The sequence below is a fragment of the Malaclemys terrapin genome, chromosome 2 (assembly GCF_027887155.1).
Source record: "Malaclemys terrapin pileata isolate rMalTer1 chromosome 2, rMalTer1.hap1, whole genome shotgun sequence".
NCBI lineage: Eukaryota > Metazoa > Chordata > Testudines > Emydidae > Malaclemys > Malaclemys terrapin.
This window is the reverse complement of record NC_071506.1, coordinates 18,150,143-18,168,418: the sequence shown is the minus strand read 5'-3', so window position 1 is coordinate 18,168,418 and position 18,276 is coordinate 18,150,143. Positions and strand designations below refer to the sequence as shown.

The 18,276-nt window shown below is 40.4% G+C and overlaps 1 protein-coding gene across 4 annotated transcripts in view; it reads right to left on the bottom strand.

Annotated features, from left to right (window-relative positions):
• The window catches only part of ASAP1 (ArfGAP with SH3 domain, ankyrin repeat and PH domain 1), a 285,790-nt gene that overhangs the window by 42,082 nt on the left and 225,432 nt on the right, over positions 1–18,276 (bottom strand). For all 4 annotated transcript variants that reach the window (XM_054019003.1, XM_054018999.1, XM_054019000.1 and 1 more), the window contains 5 exons: positions 16,532–16,718; positions 14,429–14,514; positions 10,354–10,469; positions 9,986–10,053; positions 7,112–7,219 (listed from right to left, as the gene is read on the bottom strand). In XM_054019003.1, the coding sequence (XP_053874978.1) occupies positions 7,112–7,219; positions 9,986–10,053; positions 10,354–10,469; positions 14,429–14,514; positions 16,532–16,718 (565 nt within the window). The remainder of the gene's footprint in view (positions 1–7,111; positions 7,220–9,985; positions 10,054–10,353; positions 10,470–14,428; positions 14,515–16,531; positions 16,719–18,276) is intronic.

The following is an 18,276-nucleotide window of genomic DNA, read 5'->3' as shown; positions in this document are numbered from 1 at the left end:
CAGAGCACCCAGAGCAATTAAGTGACTTAGCTAAGGTCACACAGGAAGTCTGTGGGAGAGCACGAAATTGAAACCTGGTTTCCCAAGACCCACTCTAACCACTAGGAAATCCTTCCTTTTGCCCTGAATTTGGTGCAACACAGTTCTTGAAAAACAAACAGGTCTTTGCTGATGCAATAAGTAAAAACAAATTATGGATTTGTAGAAAGTTTATTTAACACAAAAAGTGCATCTTTTATGAATTAAAAAAACCTAACCTATTTCAATTTGGAGGGGAAAAAATCAGCATCAAAAAGGACAACTACATTGATTTAATTACATTCATTATCTTCTGGCGGCTACAATTAAAACTGAAAGTAAAAATGGGCAACTTTTGTTTTTAATTGCATACATGCATTTTACATTAAAGATATGTCCTATCTTCAATGTGCATATTTTAACATCTATGAATAAACAATTTAATGAAAGAAGAAATGGTTACCTACCTTTCCGTAACTGTTGTTCTTCGAGATGTGTTTCACATGTCCATTCTACTGAAAATGTGTGTGTGTGCGCCTCAAACACAGTTGTCAGAACTGCGGTATTCGTCGGGTAGCTCAAGCACCCTCTGTCACCACAGAGCCACTCCCTCCCAGTTACTTCTTATCGGATAGATTCCAACAGAGAGGGGAAGGAGGACCAGTCATTGAATGGACATGTGCTACATATCTCGAAGAACAAGTTACAGAAAGGTAGGTAACCATTTTTCCCTTCTTGGCGTGATTGCACATGTTCATTCTGCTGTAGGTGACTCACAAGCAGATTAACATGGAGGCGAGCTTGGAGTCTATCTGAATGACTGTACAACAACCCACCCAAAACTGGCATGATTCCTGGACCAATGGGAAATGGAATAATGAGCAGCAAATGCGTGAACTGATGACCAGGTTGCTGCTTTGTACATGTCTCAAACAGGTATTTGCACTAGGAAAGCTGCTGAAGCTGACTGCACTCTAGCTGAATGAGCCACTGACATTAGGTAACTGGTAGCAAAACGAACGCAAGAGGAAATCTAGGAGGAAATCTTCGGAGTGTAGCCAATTTACCTTTCACTCTGTCTGCAACTGCTCCAAATAACTGTGCTGAGAATCTAAAGGGTATGATGCAGTCAAGTGGATGGCTAATCCCATCCTCAGATACAGTAAATGAAGCTTCTGCTCATGTTTATGCTTGTGAAGCTTCAGGGAAAAAAAGTTGACAAATAAATTGCTTGATTAAAGTGGAAATTGGAAACCACCTTTGTAAAGAATTTGGGTGAGGTTGGAGGTAAACTTTATCCTTATGTAAAAATGACTAAGAAGGTTCTGAAACCAAGGCTCTCAATTCACCGACTCTCCTTGCTGAGGTTATCGCAATCAGAAACACCATTTTCGTGGAGAGGTGGAGTTGGAAGCAAGTCACAAGAGGTTCAAAGGGAGGTCCCATTAATTTTGTTGGCATGATGCTGAGATCTCATGGGGAAACAGGTTCTTATACCCGAGGGTATAATCGGTCCAACCTTTTAGAAACCTGATACTTATGGGATTGGAAAAAAGCAATCTATTACTCACTGGAGGGATGGAATGCTGAAATTGTTGACAAATGTATTTTAATGGAACTGTCAGACCTTGATGTTTTAGGAGCAACAGACAATTCAAAACATGGTTAATGGAAGCCTGCACTGGAGAGAGACTTTTCTGTTGAGACCATATAGAAAAAACATTTTAATTTGGCCAGGTAAGTATGTCTAGTTGAAGGCTTTCTGCAATTCAAAAGCACTTCCTGAACATCTTTCAAGCAACTATTTCCACTATGCTAGCCATGAAGCATCCATACTGCCAAGTGGAAGGCCTGTAGTTTGGGGTGGAGCAGATGGCCATGGTCTTCAGAAACCACATATGAATTCAATGGAAGAGGTAGAGGAGGCCTCGCTAACAACACTAGCAGGATCGAGAATCAATGTTGCCAAGACCACGCTGGTGCTGTTAGTATGAGGCAAGCATGATCCTGCTTGGCCTTGAACAGGGCTCTGAGTAGTAATGGTATCAGAGGAAAGGCAGAAAGTATCTGTCAAAGACCCTGAGCTGTGACCCCCATAGGAACAGAACTGATGGCACTTTCTGTTGGCCTTTGTTGCAAACAGGTCCATTTGGGGAGTTCCCCCACAGCTGGAAGATGAGCAAAGACCTGCTTAGGTGATTTGCCAACATGTTCTGTTCTCCTGGAAGGTACGCAGCTTCGAGGTGAATGGAATTGGTTATGCAGAACTCCCAAAGTAGAACTGCCTCCTTGTACATTTGGGACAAATGTACCGCTCCCCGTCTGATTACATAAAACAAAGTTGCTGTGTTGTCTGTTAAAACTAGCAGATATTTTCGCAGAATACATGGATGGAAGACCAAGTAGGCTAGATGGATAGCACATAGATCCCTGAAGTTTATACGCGTCCTCAGATCCTGTGACAATCAAAACCATTGCGTTTGCAAGATTCTGACGTGTACACCACAATACAGGGACTAGGCATCTGTGACTAAAATGAGATTTAGTTGTGGAGAAACAAAGGGAACTCCCATACAAACGTTGCAAGGGACTGTCCACCAGTCAAGAGAGGACAAAATTACCTCTGGAATGTGAATCACTCTGTTTAGACGATGTTGACAGGGGACATACATTGAGAAATGTAACCAACCCTGAAGCCTCCTGAAGAGGATTCTGTCATGCTGTACTACATAGGTATGTACATATGCTGCCACGTGCCCCAAAAGTCTGGGGAAGTGTTCACTGTGGTAACAGGATGTGCTTTTAGATCCAAGATGGTCTCGGAGTGTTTCGAACCTTGAATGGGGCAAGAAACACTCTGGTTTTTGTAGCATCCAGGAGTGCTCTGGTAAACTCTATTCTTTGCACAGATTTTAGAATTGGTTTGTCCAGATTGAGTAAGAACCCCAGTGCATTGAAGGTGGACTAAATGATGGTCACACTGGACAGCACTTGAGACTCGGACTGGCCTCTCAGCAGCCAGTTGTGCAGGCAGGAGGAACACACAGATTCCCAATCTCCTCAGATATGAAACTACCAGTACCATTTGCTTTGTGAAAACATATGGGGCTGAGAGGCCGAATGGAAGTACCGTGAATTGACAGTGTCCCATTCACTACAAACCTGAGAAACTTCCCATGGTCTGGACAGATCACTCTGTGGAAGTAGGCATCTTGTAAGTCAAGAGCAGCATACCAGTTGCCCTGTTCCAGGGAAGAAATGATGGAAGCTAGGGTAACCATATGGAACTTTATTTTCTTCAGGTACTTGTTTAACTCTCTTAGGTCTAAAATAGAACTGAGACTGCCTTTTAATTTGGGAATAAGGAAAGAGCAGGAATAAAAACATTTTTCCCTGAGGAACTTTCTCTGTGGCTCCCACTAGAAGGAGAGATTGGACCTCCTGCTGATGAACGGTCTCATGACTAGTCCCTGAAGGAGTTGGAAACGAATGCAGGGAATAGCCCAGATCCACTATGCTTAGGACCCACCAATAAGATGTGATGTGAGTCCAAGCATGACTGGCATGAAAGCATGAAAGATAAGGGTAGGACCAGATTGGCTTATAAGTACCGGTATGCTGCCTTTGAAAAACCTGTGAAAATGCATATTTAAACTGGGCCGCTGGTTGTCACAGATGACTGGGGGGCTGTAGCCTCCTGTAATTCCTGCCTCTTTTTCCTCCGCAGGTCTTGGGGCCTCAGGTTTTCTGATACCTGTGAGCCTGATGGGTCCAGAACTGCTTCCTCTTTGTCACCTGTGTGTAGATTCCAAGTGACTTCAGTGTTGTCCTGGAATCATTTAGGTCAGTGGTCTCCAAAGAGGGGTGTGCGCAAGAGGATCCTTGGAGGAGCGCTTTTCTTTTTTTTTTTTTTGCGCTTCGGCGTGGCAGAGGGGTGAGTGCTCAAAAATTTTTTACTGATGGGGTGCGCGATCAAAAAAGTTTGGAGACCACTGGTTTAGGTTATGCAATCTATCGTCCATCTTTTCCAAAAAGCGGGACAAACCGTCATATGGCAAATCCTGGATGATATGCTGTACTTCAGGAGAGAGACCGGAAGATTGCAGCCATGAACACCTCCTAACAGACATGGCAGATACCATGGATTGAGCGCTGAGTCCACCGTATCCAAGCAATCCTGAAGAGCTGTTCTTGCCACCAGCTTACCCTTCTCTATCACGAGAGTGAACTGCCTGTAGTCCTCCAGTAGCTGTCTTTAAATGTTGTGAAGTTTTACAGACTCATAGACTTTAAGGCCAGAAGAGACCACCATGATCATCTACTCTGACCTTCTGCACACTGCAGGCCATAGAACCTCACTCACCCACTCCTGTAATAGACTCATAACCTCTGGCTGCATTACTGAAGTCTTCAAATCATGATTTAAAGACTTCAAGTTACAGAGAATCCACCTTTTACACTTGTTTAAACCTGAAAGTGACCTGTGCCCCATGCTGTAGGGGACGGCCAAAAAACCCCAGGATCCCTGCCAGGGGAAAATTCCTGAGCATGTGGGCAAGACCCACCAGCCAAACAGTGGGGAAAGAACTCTCTGTAGTAACTCAGTGTCCATACCATTTAGTGTCCCATCATACCATCACAGTCCCACTGGAGATATTTGCTACTAGCAGTTGCAGATCGACTACATGCCATCGTAGGCAGTCTCATCATACCATCCCCGCCATAAACTTATTAAACTAAGTCAAGCCAGTCAGGTTTTTTGCCCCCACTGCTCCCCATAAGGTGAAATCATAGCGACACAGGGGAGCTTTCTGGTTAGTAATTCTAAGCAATAGACCTCCTGTCAAATAAAGTTTGCAACCAAACAAATTCAGGCTCTTTGATTCATTACTCTTTGCTGCTTCTTTCACGCATTAGCTAGTGCCACAACCAAAGAGATTGGGAGCAGGTGAAATCAGAGATGTTCAAAACCCTTAAAAAGGACATAGTGTCTCTATTCTGCCTGTGGAGGGAAGAAGGGGTCTGCCAAAGTTTTTTAACTGGTCCAGAATTGCTTCATTAATTGGAACTGCCACTCTGGAGGGCTCCACAGATACTAATATGTTCACTAGCTTGTGATATTTTTCATGGACCACTTCCACTTGACTGTCTAAAACCAAGGCCACCCTTTTAAGCAGTCCTTAGTGAGCCTTGTAATTCTCTGGTTGTGGAGAATCACTCACTGTCTCTACAGCCTCACAGGGTGATGAGGAAGAAGACGCACCATCGGTACACAGTGCAATGCTGAGGGAATGGCTGATCTGCCTCTTGCAGTGGAGGTGCTGTCTGAGTAATTTCCAGTTGCTCAGTACTGCTCCAGAAACCATTGTCTGTGGTGCTGATGATCTCTGTTTACTCTTGAGGAAGTCAACTCAGACAGGTGAAGAGAGGGCTTAACAGGAAGGGGGGACACCCCACCTTCCAGAATGGCCACTGACATAGTGGTGGGCCCCATGTTATGCAGGCCATTGCCCTTTGCGATGTGCCCACTGTTGGGACTGATGTGACATCCATGGACCTTAAGGCTCTTATGGAAAGTCAACTGCCTGTCTGGTATGGGACACAAAAGACCCCACTTCCAAATCAGACTCCAAGTCCCGTGATAATGGTGGAATAGAACCCAGGTGGACAGGACACAGGTGAGCCGAACCAGGGGACGGTGGTACTGGGGATATTAACAGTAGCTTGCCCCTGGAATATATAGGCCTTCTAGGTACTGGAAGTGGCATTGGCACTGCATGGTCTTGAGAAGCTGGTGCAGGAACTATAGTCACCAGTATCAGCTGAAACTTCCTGAATCAGCAGGGACACCAATACAGAAAGGTTAAACAATTCTCTGGCAGCAGCATTATGCCTCTGGCATTGTTGGTACTGGAATTGAGTCTTGAATCCAGTGTATAGGAACATCAGGGGTTGGCCTCGACAGACCTGGCACAGGTTCTGGAGTTGACAAATATTCCCCCTTTGTAGTAGAGAAACACTCTGGGGAATGCTCTCCTCAGTATCCCTCTCAGAATTCTTGCTTCTAGCTGGCCTCAGTACCAAAGGTCTTGCTGTATGAGGTACTATGTCCTTGGAAAATCTGTCTCTTCTTCAGTTCCGGAGACACAGAATGTAGCACTGAAGTCATCTCAGGAGGCACAGTGCGTACCGATGTTGCTGTGCTCACCGTCTGATGGCTCTCATGGAGGGCTAAGTGCCGCTTCTGTAAGGAGACACTTAGGTCTTGCTGCTCTATCTTTTTTAAAGCGAGGTTTAAACCCTCTACAAATGTGACACTTGTCACTGATGTGGGACTCCTCCAAACATTTTAGGCAGCTGGGGTGTGGGTAGGGTAACCAGATGCCCCTATATTATCTGGCCCATCCTGATATTAGGGGCTTTGTCTTATATATGCAACCTATTACACCCCTGTCCCAATTTTTCATACTTGCTATCTGGTCACTCTAGGTGTGGGTCACTAACCAGCATCAGTTTGGCTTACAACGGGCAGGATTTGAATGACAGAGAGCGAGGCATGGTTCTAGCCCCAGTCCTGGGCCTGAGAATCAAATTTGGTCCAAAAAGACCTAAAAATTTAAACTTAAGACTAGCATGAACTATACACTATATCTAACTAACTACTAAATGAGAAACAGACTATATACAAAGAGTGAGGGAAATAAACTTGTGATAGCAAGACTGGGAGCACTCCAACAGCTGTCACTGGTGGTAAGAAGGAACTGAGGAGGGTTGGGGGTGGCTTCACATTCTTACACAGCATGCACTGGCGCACGGCAACAGAAGGCGCTCAAGCCACCCTGATGGCTACTGCTGAGAGAAAAAGGTTTCCGACAACTGTGCACTGAGTATCCTACAGTGGAATGCAGATGTGCAATTACTCGAAAAACTGGGACAGGATAAAGATTTCAGCATTAGTTTCAAATGGCTAAGTAGCAACTACTGAATTTCATATTAAATTTAAATTAAAAATATTTTCTTACATTGCCACAAAACTAGCCAACTTTGAGAACTTCTTGGAACCCCATGTCACACATTCAAAATTTACTTTTACCTTGTCATCTAAATCATCATCACTTTCATCAATTTCTTCCTGTCGAAGGTTCCACTCATACTCTACATGTACATGTGGATTTAGCTTCCCTGCCTTGGCTTGGGAAAGCTGAAAAGCAAAAATGTAACAGTATCAAAATGCTTATTGTTTTGTCAATCTCTGCTTCCTATTCCAAAAAGCGTGCAGTAAGAATTTTTAATATTTAAGAGTTTGAACAAATGGCAAAAAAACACTGTTAGTTTTAAACCCTTCTCCCTTCCCCAAAATTAAAATCATGAAGCCCAAGAAACAAAAACATCCACATAAACATTTAAATCAAATTTTCTTTAAAGCACTTATTAACCCATGGGAGTTGTCATATTTGACTAAAACATGCTAATACTTTTAACACAACAGAATGTCTGTATAAAGCAGCATACATCTGGAGAGTTCTTCTAAAAAACAATTTCCCCTTTTCTGTACAGCTTTTCAGGCCAAACTATTAGAGATTTCTAGTTATTTTTGTGTGTGCCATTTGTGATGTCATCTATGGAACAGTGGGAAGAAAGGAGCAAAGTAAATTTATAAACTGACACTTTCCTGTCTATGTACTTAGATGGCCCCCATCACTGTTGTATCAAAGCATCTTTTAAGACCAATATGAAGTTGTCAGATCCTCTCCCCACAGACACTACCCCCTACACATGGAATGTCCTCCGAACTCCATCTGGCCAGTCTATATGACTCGCTCAAACCCCACTCAGAGACCCAGATCTTCTGTGCTGACCTTCAAAAAGCAGTTTATTGAAATTATGGGGGAGAATAATAAAACCTCTTATCTACTCCCTCATACTTCCCACCATGTGTGTGTGTGTGTTCTTTCACTTATTTCATATTGTAAGCTCTTTGGTGTTGAGGCTGTCTTGCATCATACAACAACATAAATAATAATTTGTATATTTACAAAGCACTGCACAGGGGTTAGGACATCTTACTTAATTTAACTTAATGGAAATTGTGTAGTTAAGGCTCCAATCTACCCAAAGAAAGTTTACCCATTGATTTATCTTCATCAGCACAAATACTTTGACACCATAACTTTTTACTTCCTTTATAGTTTACATCGATATTAAGTGTTGCCATTTCCTTTCAATTGTGAACTTAGTCCCACTGTCAGTTTTCAAAGAAATGGAGAATTTTTTCTCTCCTCCAAATATGGAAAAATATAAAAACACATGAAATGATCAGTCTTATTTTTAATTAACCATGACAGTCTGAGTAGGTACTTGCAGGATTTCAATTACAATAATAAGCAAATGTAGTGCTGCTTAGTTAGATCCTCGATTTTAAAGGGTCATTAATGGCATCAAAAACTTTTTACTGTCAAACTGCCCCATGTCAACAAGCTAGTATACCTGATGGTTTATTGCTAAGGTTTTCGTAGAGGGTACATTTATTACTACACAAAACCATTGTATACACAGTCAAAAAGTTAGCAGGCAGCCCTCACAATGCTGTTGTGCAGTAGCTCTTCTTTTAATGGATAGTATGTCTGCAGCACTAGAAAGAGCACTGAGAGTAGCAGAAGTGATAGTATCTACCAGATGACTCAGGCTCACTGAGCTCAGGTTAAGAGGCTGTTTAATTGCTGTGTAGACATTTGGGCTCAGGCTGCAGTCTGAGCTCTGGGATCCTTTCACCTCGCAGGATCCTATAACCCAAGCTCCAGCCCAAACCCAAACGTGTACACTGCATTTAAACAGCCTCTTAGCCCAAGCCCCAAGAGCCTGAGTCAGCAGGCACAGGTTTTTAATGGTAGTGTAGACATATCCTTAGAGGCCAGAAACATTTCAGCCAGTTTCTTTCAAAAGCAAGAAGGAAAAATTACTTACATGTTATTCTGCTTCTCTGAAAATGTCACCTTGCAGAATTCTCATTATTGGGTTTCTGGTCCAGAGGGAAATTCCCCAAGTTCTAACACTTCTGGCCCTTTCAGATACCTGTAGGTCTACTCAATGGCATTGCCCAATAAGAAACTCCTGTTATGTGCCCCTGGAACATTCTGACTGCATTTAGCAAAGGAGTTCCCCTACAGGAGATGTTTAAGAGTTTTAACCATCACAGCTCCAGCTTACTTCTGTAACCCACATTGGGTGCTAGTTATCCTTACTTTCACTCACTGCACCTTAATTTCTTTGTTCTTTAGGAGCTCAATATTGATTGTTTCTATTTCTCTTTTCAGGATTTCTGAAGATGGAGATGTCTAATTACTCCATCAACAAATACGTTCTGTGCTCCTGGCAGCAAATCTATGGGGAGACCCAGACCTGACAAGCCTTGATATGTGCACCATCATTTTACTGGCCTGATTTGAGGTCCTGGCAGAAAGGCTGACAGGGAGAACATGTGTCCCATGAGATACAGTGAGGTGCAGCCAAGATGTCTCAGATTGGGGAAGAGGCCAGAACTGAGAAAGATGCACAGCTCCTAACCTGGATCTATAAAAGTAAGCACTTTAGCTGTGCGGGTTAAAATAGCTAAAACATTTCTTGTAGAAAGCATGCTTCTTCACTAACCAGTCATAAAGAAACTGGCTGGAATGTTCTGAGGGTGAAGCATATCTAGTAGGGAAGAACCCTCAAGCTAAGCTACTGAAGACCCAGAGAATACCAAAAAAAACCAAACAAACACCTTAAAAGCAAGGTAATTTCCAACCTGGAGATATGAAATCCAGGAGTGAGACTCCTGCATAGACAGTATCTTTAGAAAAAGAAACTTCTCTTCTTTAATTTGTGACATTATTTAATTTTAAATATTTTAATAATTTCTGATTTATCTTAATTCTGCAAATGTTTTGAGATGTTGGGTGCTTAAAAAACAAAGTCTTTTTCTTACCAGTTCTTCACACTGAGTAGCTTTCAGTCTCTTTGCTATGTCCAGAGCTGTCTCTCCAGCTTGGTTTACTATAAAATAAGTTAAAAAGTGGAATAATTTTATATATACACATTATGCTGTAAAATCTCTCTGGAACCATACATTAAACTTGCAATTCTTCAAAAGAAAATATTTGAAAAAAATTATTTAAAGCCTATTTCCTAGCTGAATTCCTCTCTCAGTCTTCTTGATAGGGTCATAGATGTGTTTAACACAATTTTCATTTTTGCTTGGTAAATCAGTTTTTACAAACTGGTATACAAATAAAACTGGTTAAACTCATATTATAGGAACCAAACATTTCAAGCATCACATATTAGCGAGCTTACCTATATCAATAGTTGGTTTGCCTCTCAAAAGCAATTTCAAACATTCAGGTTTATTATATATACTGCAGTAGTGTAGAACTGTATTCCCCAATGCAGTTTGTTTATCCAGGTTTCCACTAAACAAAGTAAAGAAAAAGATGAGAAAAAAAATCACATACATGTTCAACCCCAAATTTGTCATCTGTATATTGTATCTTATTATGGACAACATACAGAACTTCTTCAAAGCAAAAGTGTATTTTAACAAGTAACTCCCCTTTTCAGTCTAACAGTAACTCTTGTTCTGTGTCTGCATTGCTTTCAGTGAAATATACTGTAGGAGTTGTGTGCCTAGGCAGGTGGCTCTGGAACCTTTTTTGAACAGTATCTGAAAGTTATAGGGTATGCATGTTTTCTCTGAGCCGACATTCCAAAGCCCAAGGGTATGTGCCCCGTTCTTCATACAGGTATCTTAAATTCCTTTCTATTCACCATCAAGAGTGGTCAAACCCAACTCCTCTTTCTCAGTCATGTTAAATTATCAAATCTAACTTTGTATCTTAACAAGTACTTTATATTTAGGGCTCTACCAAATTCATGGCTGTGAAAAATACATCATGGACTGTGAAAACTGATCTCTCCCATGAAATCTGGTGCTCAGCTGACGACTCTTACCCTACGGAGGGCTCCAGCTGTTAGTCCCAGCAGGCATGGGGAAGGATGAGTCTTCCTCTTCCCCTGCAGCGGCCGCTCCCGGGGTGCGTCAGACCCACCTCCAGGAACCTCCCCCAAGTGCAGGAAGCTCCGCAGTTCCAGCTATCACCTCCTCCTGGTGTAGGGAGAGGCTGCGGCTCCTTGAGCTGTTACCTGCCCCCACTGGAGCAGGAGACTCCCGGGAAAACTGGACATATGGTAACCCACCCCCCATACCCTGCAACCCTCACTTCTACGCTGCTGCTGGTGGTGGTACCGGCTTTAGAGCTGGCACCTGGCCAGCAGCCTTCCTCTCTGGCTGCCCAGCTCTGAAGACAACAGGGCAGAAGTAAGGGTGGTAATCCCACGATCATCCTACAATAACCTTGTGATCCTTCCCCTTTCACCCCCGGACAGCCTTTTGGGTCGGGACTCCAAGGGTTACAACACCATGAAATTTCAGATGTAAACATCTGAAAAAGTGAAATTTTGACTAATTTTAAAAACCCCTGGCCATGAAATTGACTAAAATGGACAGTGAATTTGGTAGGGCCCTATTTATATTGTTAAATTTAGTTTAGGTTGGAAAGTCACAGCATTTCTTTTTCTTTTTGACCATTCCATTCCATTTCTGGTAGTTTTGTGTCACCTTGCCAAAAGTGATGATCTTGTTTTAAAACAAGGATTAATATATGTCCATCTTTTCCTTTGATCTTCCCACATATTTTTATCTGAGAGTGTTAAGCCTGATGGTGGCATACCATTCCCTTAGTGGGACTCTGTCAATGTCAAAAAAAGAAAATCTTCATTAATGCATTGTAAAGCCACTAAAGATTTTACACATGTCAGAAGACTGACATTTTTTTGGAATTTGGCTCCCTTGTGCATATGTTGTATTTTTTATTACTGTCTGCTCCACACAGTGACTAGAATAGAATCCTCATCTCAAGCTGAGAGACCTGCACGTTAGCCTTTGCGCTGAGGCAGCCTTTATTACTGCTGTGTCTAGCCTGGGCAGCTGGGCCCACTATATAATCAGAACATGAAGCAGCAGAGAGGCTTCCAACTTCCTTATTGGAAGGGATAAGAAAACCAATCCCCATCCTCATGAGGTAGCAGGAAGATTAAGCAGGAGTCATCAAGGACCAGCCCTCTTTCAGAGGCCCTCTTCTTCTTTTGCTGGAAGCCCTTGCCTGAAAACAGGGACTTGGAATGAAAGTGTCCACTGTGTCACTAGCATGACAGGATAATACTCTTCATCATTTCTGGACGTTTGAGTTTTAATATGTATATTTATGAAAATCAAAGAACAGCCTCAGGGCAGATCTAGACTACTGCTTAAGTCGATCTAACTTATGTCTCTCCCTCCCCATCCCCCCGAGTAACGCAACTTTCGCGCTGTGCACACCGGAACTATATTGGCGGGAGATGCGCTCCCTCCAACATAGCTTCTGCTTCTCACTGAGGTGGAGTAATTATGCCGATGGGAGAGTGGTCTTCTGTCAGCATAGCGCATCTTCACCAGCGGCACAGCTGCACTGATGCAGCTAAGCCGATGTAGATCTATAGTGTAGACTTGTCCGCAGAAAATGATAAATGATTAGAAGACAAATATATAAGGAGGCTGACCAGTGTTGTTCATAACAAAGAACCAGTGGCTGGCTCTTTTTGTTGGAGAAGTGCACTCCAATTTTGAGTTTAACATGACAGAGTAATTGACAAAAAAAAAAAAATCTGGCTATGCAGATGAGAACATTGACATAAAAGATCATCAAGTGAAGATTTCATAACTAAGCAGAATCAGTTTAACTAATAATTGTGTAAAGTATCAAACCATCTGCAAAAACCAACAATGATAATTTGCACTTTTAAAGCATTTTCCAATTGGTCTCAAAGTGCTTTGCAAACATTAATAAATTAACCCTTTAAACACTTCTGCAAATGTAGGCAAGTAACATTTATTCCATTTGACATATGAGAGAAGTGAAGGGTCAGAAAGGTTGAGTGACTTGCTCAGGGACACATAACAAGTCAATGAGAGATCTAAAAATGGAACCCATTTCCGACTTCAAGACCTGTGCTTTAACCACAAGACTAAGTTTCCTCTCTTATACAGACTATATAAAGTGTGAAGTAGGTACTTGAGTTACTGGAAAGGGGAAGGGAAAACATGTATAATTCAGACTGTATTCTGAAGGTTAACAGGAAACATCAGCTGTGTTAGAAAAAACAGGCTGTGATGAGCCAACTGATCATCTCCTAGCCCTTAATTACTGCTACTGTGCTAAAACCCACAATTTGACAAGACAGCAGCAGCTCTTTGTTTTCTTCACTCAACAGGAAATCATTAAAAGTGACATAGAATCTATTTCGTCAGCTCATTGCACACACTGTGAAATCTCATATCAGAAATAATCATGCTGTATTGTATATGAATTGAGTTTATTTCCTTTAGAGTGTGCATTTTCACTAAGTTTTCCTTGCCCCTGTCATCACATCCACTCTACACCATAAAATATCTCAACAACCATTGATAGGTTGAAAACTTGCTACTTAACACTGCTACGCCATCTACAGTAGAACCTCAGACTTACAAACACCAGAGTTACAAACTGATCAGTCAACCACACACCTCATTTGGAACTGGAAGTACATAATCAAGCAGCAGAGACAAAAAAACAACAACAACTATTTCTGTGTTTGTTTCATTTAAATTAAGATGGTTAAAAGCAGCATTTTTCTTCTGCATAGTAAAGTTTCAAAGCTGTATTAAGTAAATGTTCAGTTATAAACTTTTGAAAGAACAACCATAACATTTTGTTCAGTGTTACGAACATTTAAGAGTTATGAACAATCTCCATTCCTCAGTGTTCATAACTTTGAGGTTCTACTGTATTGCATTTTCCATAGTTTTAAACCTGTTTATTAAAATGTACATCTTTTCCTAGGTTACTTTAATTCTTTTACTTCTCATTTTCTGAGAGAAAAAATTTCTATACCTTTGTTTTCACTGTCTTGCTTTCCTTGAATTATTCTATCCCTAATTTTGGAAGCTTTCTTGTCATCTCTTTTCCGCATTATCTATTTGCATTGATTTTCCTTTGTCATAAAAGTTCTCTCAGTGTTTTCGCTTCCCCCCATACTCTATCATATAGTGTCTCTTTTCCTACATAGTTCATGTACCTAATGTTCATGTTTTTATTCTTTTTCCCTTTTTTATTGCTTTACAACACAAAGGTCAACTCAAGTTAGTAATTCTATTCAGATGCAACATCAAAAATATATTAAGTAGTATGATCATTAATAAAAAACTCCATACAAAGCAATGTAAATGATGAGAATGATTTTGAATTGGTACATTTGTCATTAAAGTTATTCTGGTTAACAAGTGAGCAATCCATACCAGTTTTGTACAAGGAAGTCAACCAGATGAAGAGAGGTTTGGTCAGCAGTCCGGACTGCTAAATGAAGTGCTGTTTCACCTGGCTCCTAAACACATGAAAAAATGTACAAGATTAAACACTTTCTGACTCTCTTCTGCAAAGATTATCACGGTTAATCTCCTGCTGAAATATACTTCAATCACTTATATTTGTTTCTCACTCTTTATGGGTGCTTCATTTCCCAGGAAGTAGTATCCCTTTCCTTTTGCTCCCATCAGTCTCTCCAACCAGCTTTCCTTTTGTATCAAGTCTGGTCTAACGATTGTGCACAATCCTGAAAACACTAGTAACCATTACTCCTAGTAACAACTGCAATTAGTCCCTTCTAGCAGGAGTATGTCCTCCTCCCCATAAGAACTTGTAATACTGGGTCCTTAGACTGTAAGCATCTTCTGGGTAGGGAACCATATGCCTGTAAAACTATGCACAACAAATTGTGATACCGGTGAAAGGATTATGATTGATAATGGTGAAATACACAAAGACAATAATAGAAGCCAAAAATTTCAAATATGAGTGCATAAGTTTAGAGTCTAAATCAAAGCATTCTGATTTTCAAAGGAACTGAGCACTCAACTCTCACTGAACTCGATAGGAGCTGCGAGTGTTCAGGACTTCTGAAAAAAATCAGCCATTTTCCTATTGAAGAAAACAATGTTAATAGAAATATTGTATCATGATCAGCACTTAAGAAAACAGAATTACTATTTCATAGTATACAACACACACAGAGACTTGCATGTATTAATACCACCACATGACATTTCTTAAGAATATTGTGCATTCAAGTTAGTCACTTTAAAAGGAATACACCTTGCAAGAATTGTGTGTCATTTTAATAGGGTGTAGTGTAGCTGCGCCTGGGATGTAGACCAGGTCATCAACTCGCTAGTCTTTTATAATGTATTTATCAGACTGGTCTCTGAACATAACAGACACTCCTAACATTTAAACTATAAAAAGAACAGGAGTACTTGTGGCACCTTAGAGACTAACAAATTTAAATGAAATTGATGGATTTCCACTCCATACGGCTAAATGCAGTACCTTGCATAATGAAACCTGTCATTTAAACTATAGTATAGAAAGAAAGAGAAAATATGCCATCATTATTTGTTATTTCTTTTCCAGTAGTGTCCAGAAGCAGCAGTCAGGATCAAGACCTCTTTCTACTGGGCACATTACAAACATATAAAGATAAATCCCTGCTCCAAAGAGTTTACAGTCTTGATAGGGACAAAATGCAACTATTGGGTGTCGACAATTTCAGTAATAGGAATACCAAGTTGCACATACTAGCTATATTCATAACTTACAGGCTTCAAGGTTTTTTTTTTTTAAATACACATAAAATAAAGATTTTAATGGGCCTGTACCAAGCTATCCACTGAGCCATTATCATTAAGTATCTTACTGTCTGCATTACAGAAGAGGTGATCTTTGAGAAGTGATCTGAAGGAGAACAGATTAATGGCTTTGTGAATAGATTCAGGGAGGGTAATTCAGTGCACATGGAGCAGCAAAGAAGGTGCTTAAAATGAATGCTGGAGGCTGCCACTATTGTCAGACTAGAGGCATCGATACACAACATGACACAGTCTGATAAAAAAAAAAAAAAGTAGGCAAATAAGAAGCTGAATTGTGAACAGCCTTGAAGATACGGACCAGAAGTTTGTGTCTGATGTGGAGAAAGGTAACCTGTTGGAGGGACTCAAAAAGGGGACACACATCAAAAACGACTTATTAGAAATAAGGATGCCCCTCAATACAACACTCAGATCTGGTCACCACATTATTTACCTTTCAGACTTTTAAAATGTACTAGACTATTCTTTGAGCACATATACAAACATTCATAACAAATCTTTTAAACTGTACAGGAGAAGGCAAGAGAAAATACACACTGACAGGAGGATAAGCCAGATCAGCTAAGATCTTTTTCATCTATGATTCTAATAAACGACATTCACCCATGTACTTATAAGTTATATCACTATTTTAATGGATGGCTTCCAAAAATAATGTTCTTAACTTACTCAGTATTGTTTATCGGATAAGCTTACCTGTCCAGGCTCTAACAGTGGCTCCATTAGCTCTACCCCCTCTGCATAGACTTGAATTAGTGCAAGTAAATCCCTGGATCTGACAGCCTCAAGTAGTTCATTCAGTTTAGCTGCTGCAGATGCACAAGTCTTTCTAGAAAACTTATGATCTACATACTTAGCAGTGATATATTCTTTACGTGCAGTCCTGGGGGGGAAAAACAGAACTTGGTATAGAATTCTGAGCAAAAGGGATTTCAAATGGACTGATTTTAAGCTTAAAATCAGAACTCTGCTTGCTTAAACTGAAAAGTCAGGACTGACTGTATAGAAAAAGATCTGATAACCCCATTTTATATATAATAATTTAATCACTATGCATGTGGCACACTATTTGCAAAAAAGAGGTCCAAAATGAAGTAAACAAGCATCTTACAGTATCCTGCCTTTTCAGTAATACATGAGGTACAGCCTTTGATTTTGGGAATTCAGTTTAATTCAAAACTGAAGATGCAGAAGACAATTTTCATAATAGGAAGATACATATAAGATGCATCAATTTGTTCAATTGTTCTTCATAATTTTTCTTACACTATTCATAATCAAAAGACCAAGAAAGCAGACATTATATAGATCTATACACACATATCTATATCTATACACACATATCTATACACACATATCTATACACACATGTAAGAAGTATCAACAAGAAAAATTATGAAGAACAATTGAACAAATTGATGCATCTTGCATGTATTTTCATATTATGAAAATCCCCTTGAGTCTTCAGTTCTGAATTGAACTGAGTTCCCAAAATCGAAGTGTGTAACTCATGTATATATAGGCGCCAGGGAATAGAACATGATAATAACAGATTTTTGCCATTACTATTTCTGTGATTCTATTTGTTTAAAACAAGGGTTTTCGCCTTTCTGACCATCATCTACTTGCCTTATAGTAACTGAACTGACGATATAAAACTGAGTTTACAACAATTATTTCCAAGGCAGTTGAAATGTATTGTAAACAGAGGATTATGACTTCGCTGCATAATGAAGGAGAAGAAGGATTGAGAAGAAAGCTCTTTTTCAAACTAAACATCTTCCATAAAAGTAAAGGGAAAACCAAAATTACTGTCCAATTACTGCTGTTTGTAGAAATGCCCTCTTTTTTCAAGATTTCCCTGGTGTGACAATCCCACTTTAAAGTTAAAATCCAGATCCCAGTTAGTTTAGTGGCTGGTATGCGTTCTATGGGACCTTATTTCCCCTGACTGCAATGATCATCTGGTCTTGCACATTTACAGAATAACTAAGCCACTACTTCCATACTCCTCAGGAGCTGAACTTCTCTGCATGACCTCCTCCACCAGGCAGCAAAACAACACGAGTTCTGCTGCTTAGCTAGCCCCCACACCAGAGGAAAATGGGTCTGGATTCATCCATAAATTAATATGAAAAGTTTTATTATTAGTTAATCCATTAGAGTTTATCACAAAAGCATGAATTACAAAACCAAACAAGTGTGGAAGATTCTGTAGCATATTCTAAGGAGACACAACCCATCATGTACGAACACTGTAACTGCCTGTGAAGTAAATTCAAGAGCAAATTTAAAGAGAAACAATGACTAGAGAAGGGATTTGGAATTCCGTAATGAGAAATTTAACAGTCAAGATTGGCAGGTGGAATGAAACAACATTTTTTGCCATCCTCGGACAGCTTTTTCTTATTTACCTTCTCCCTTGACTTGATTATAGTTTA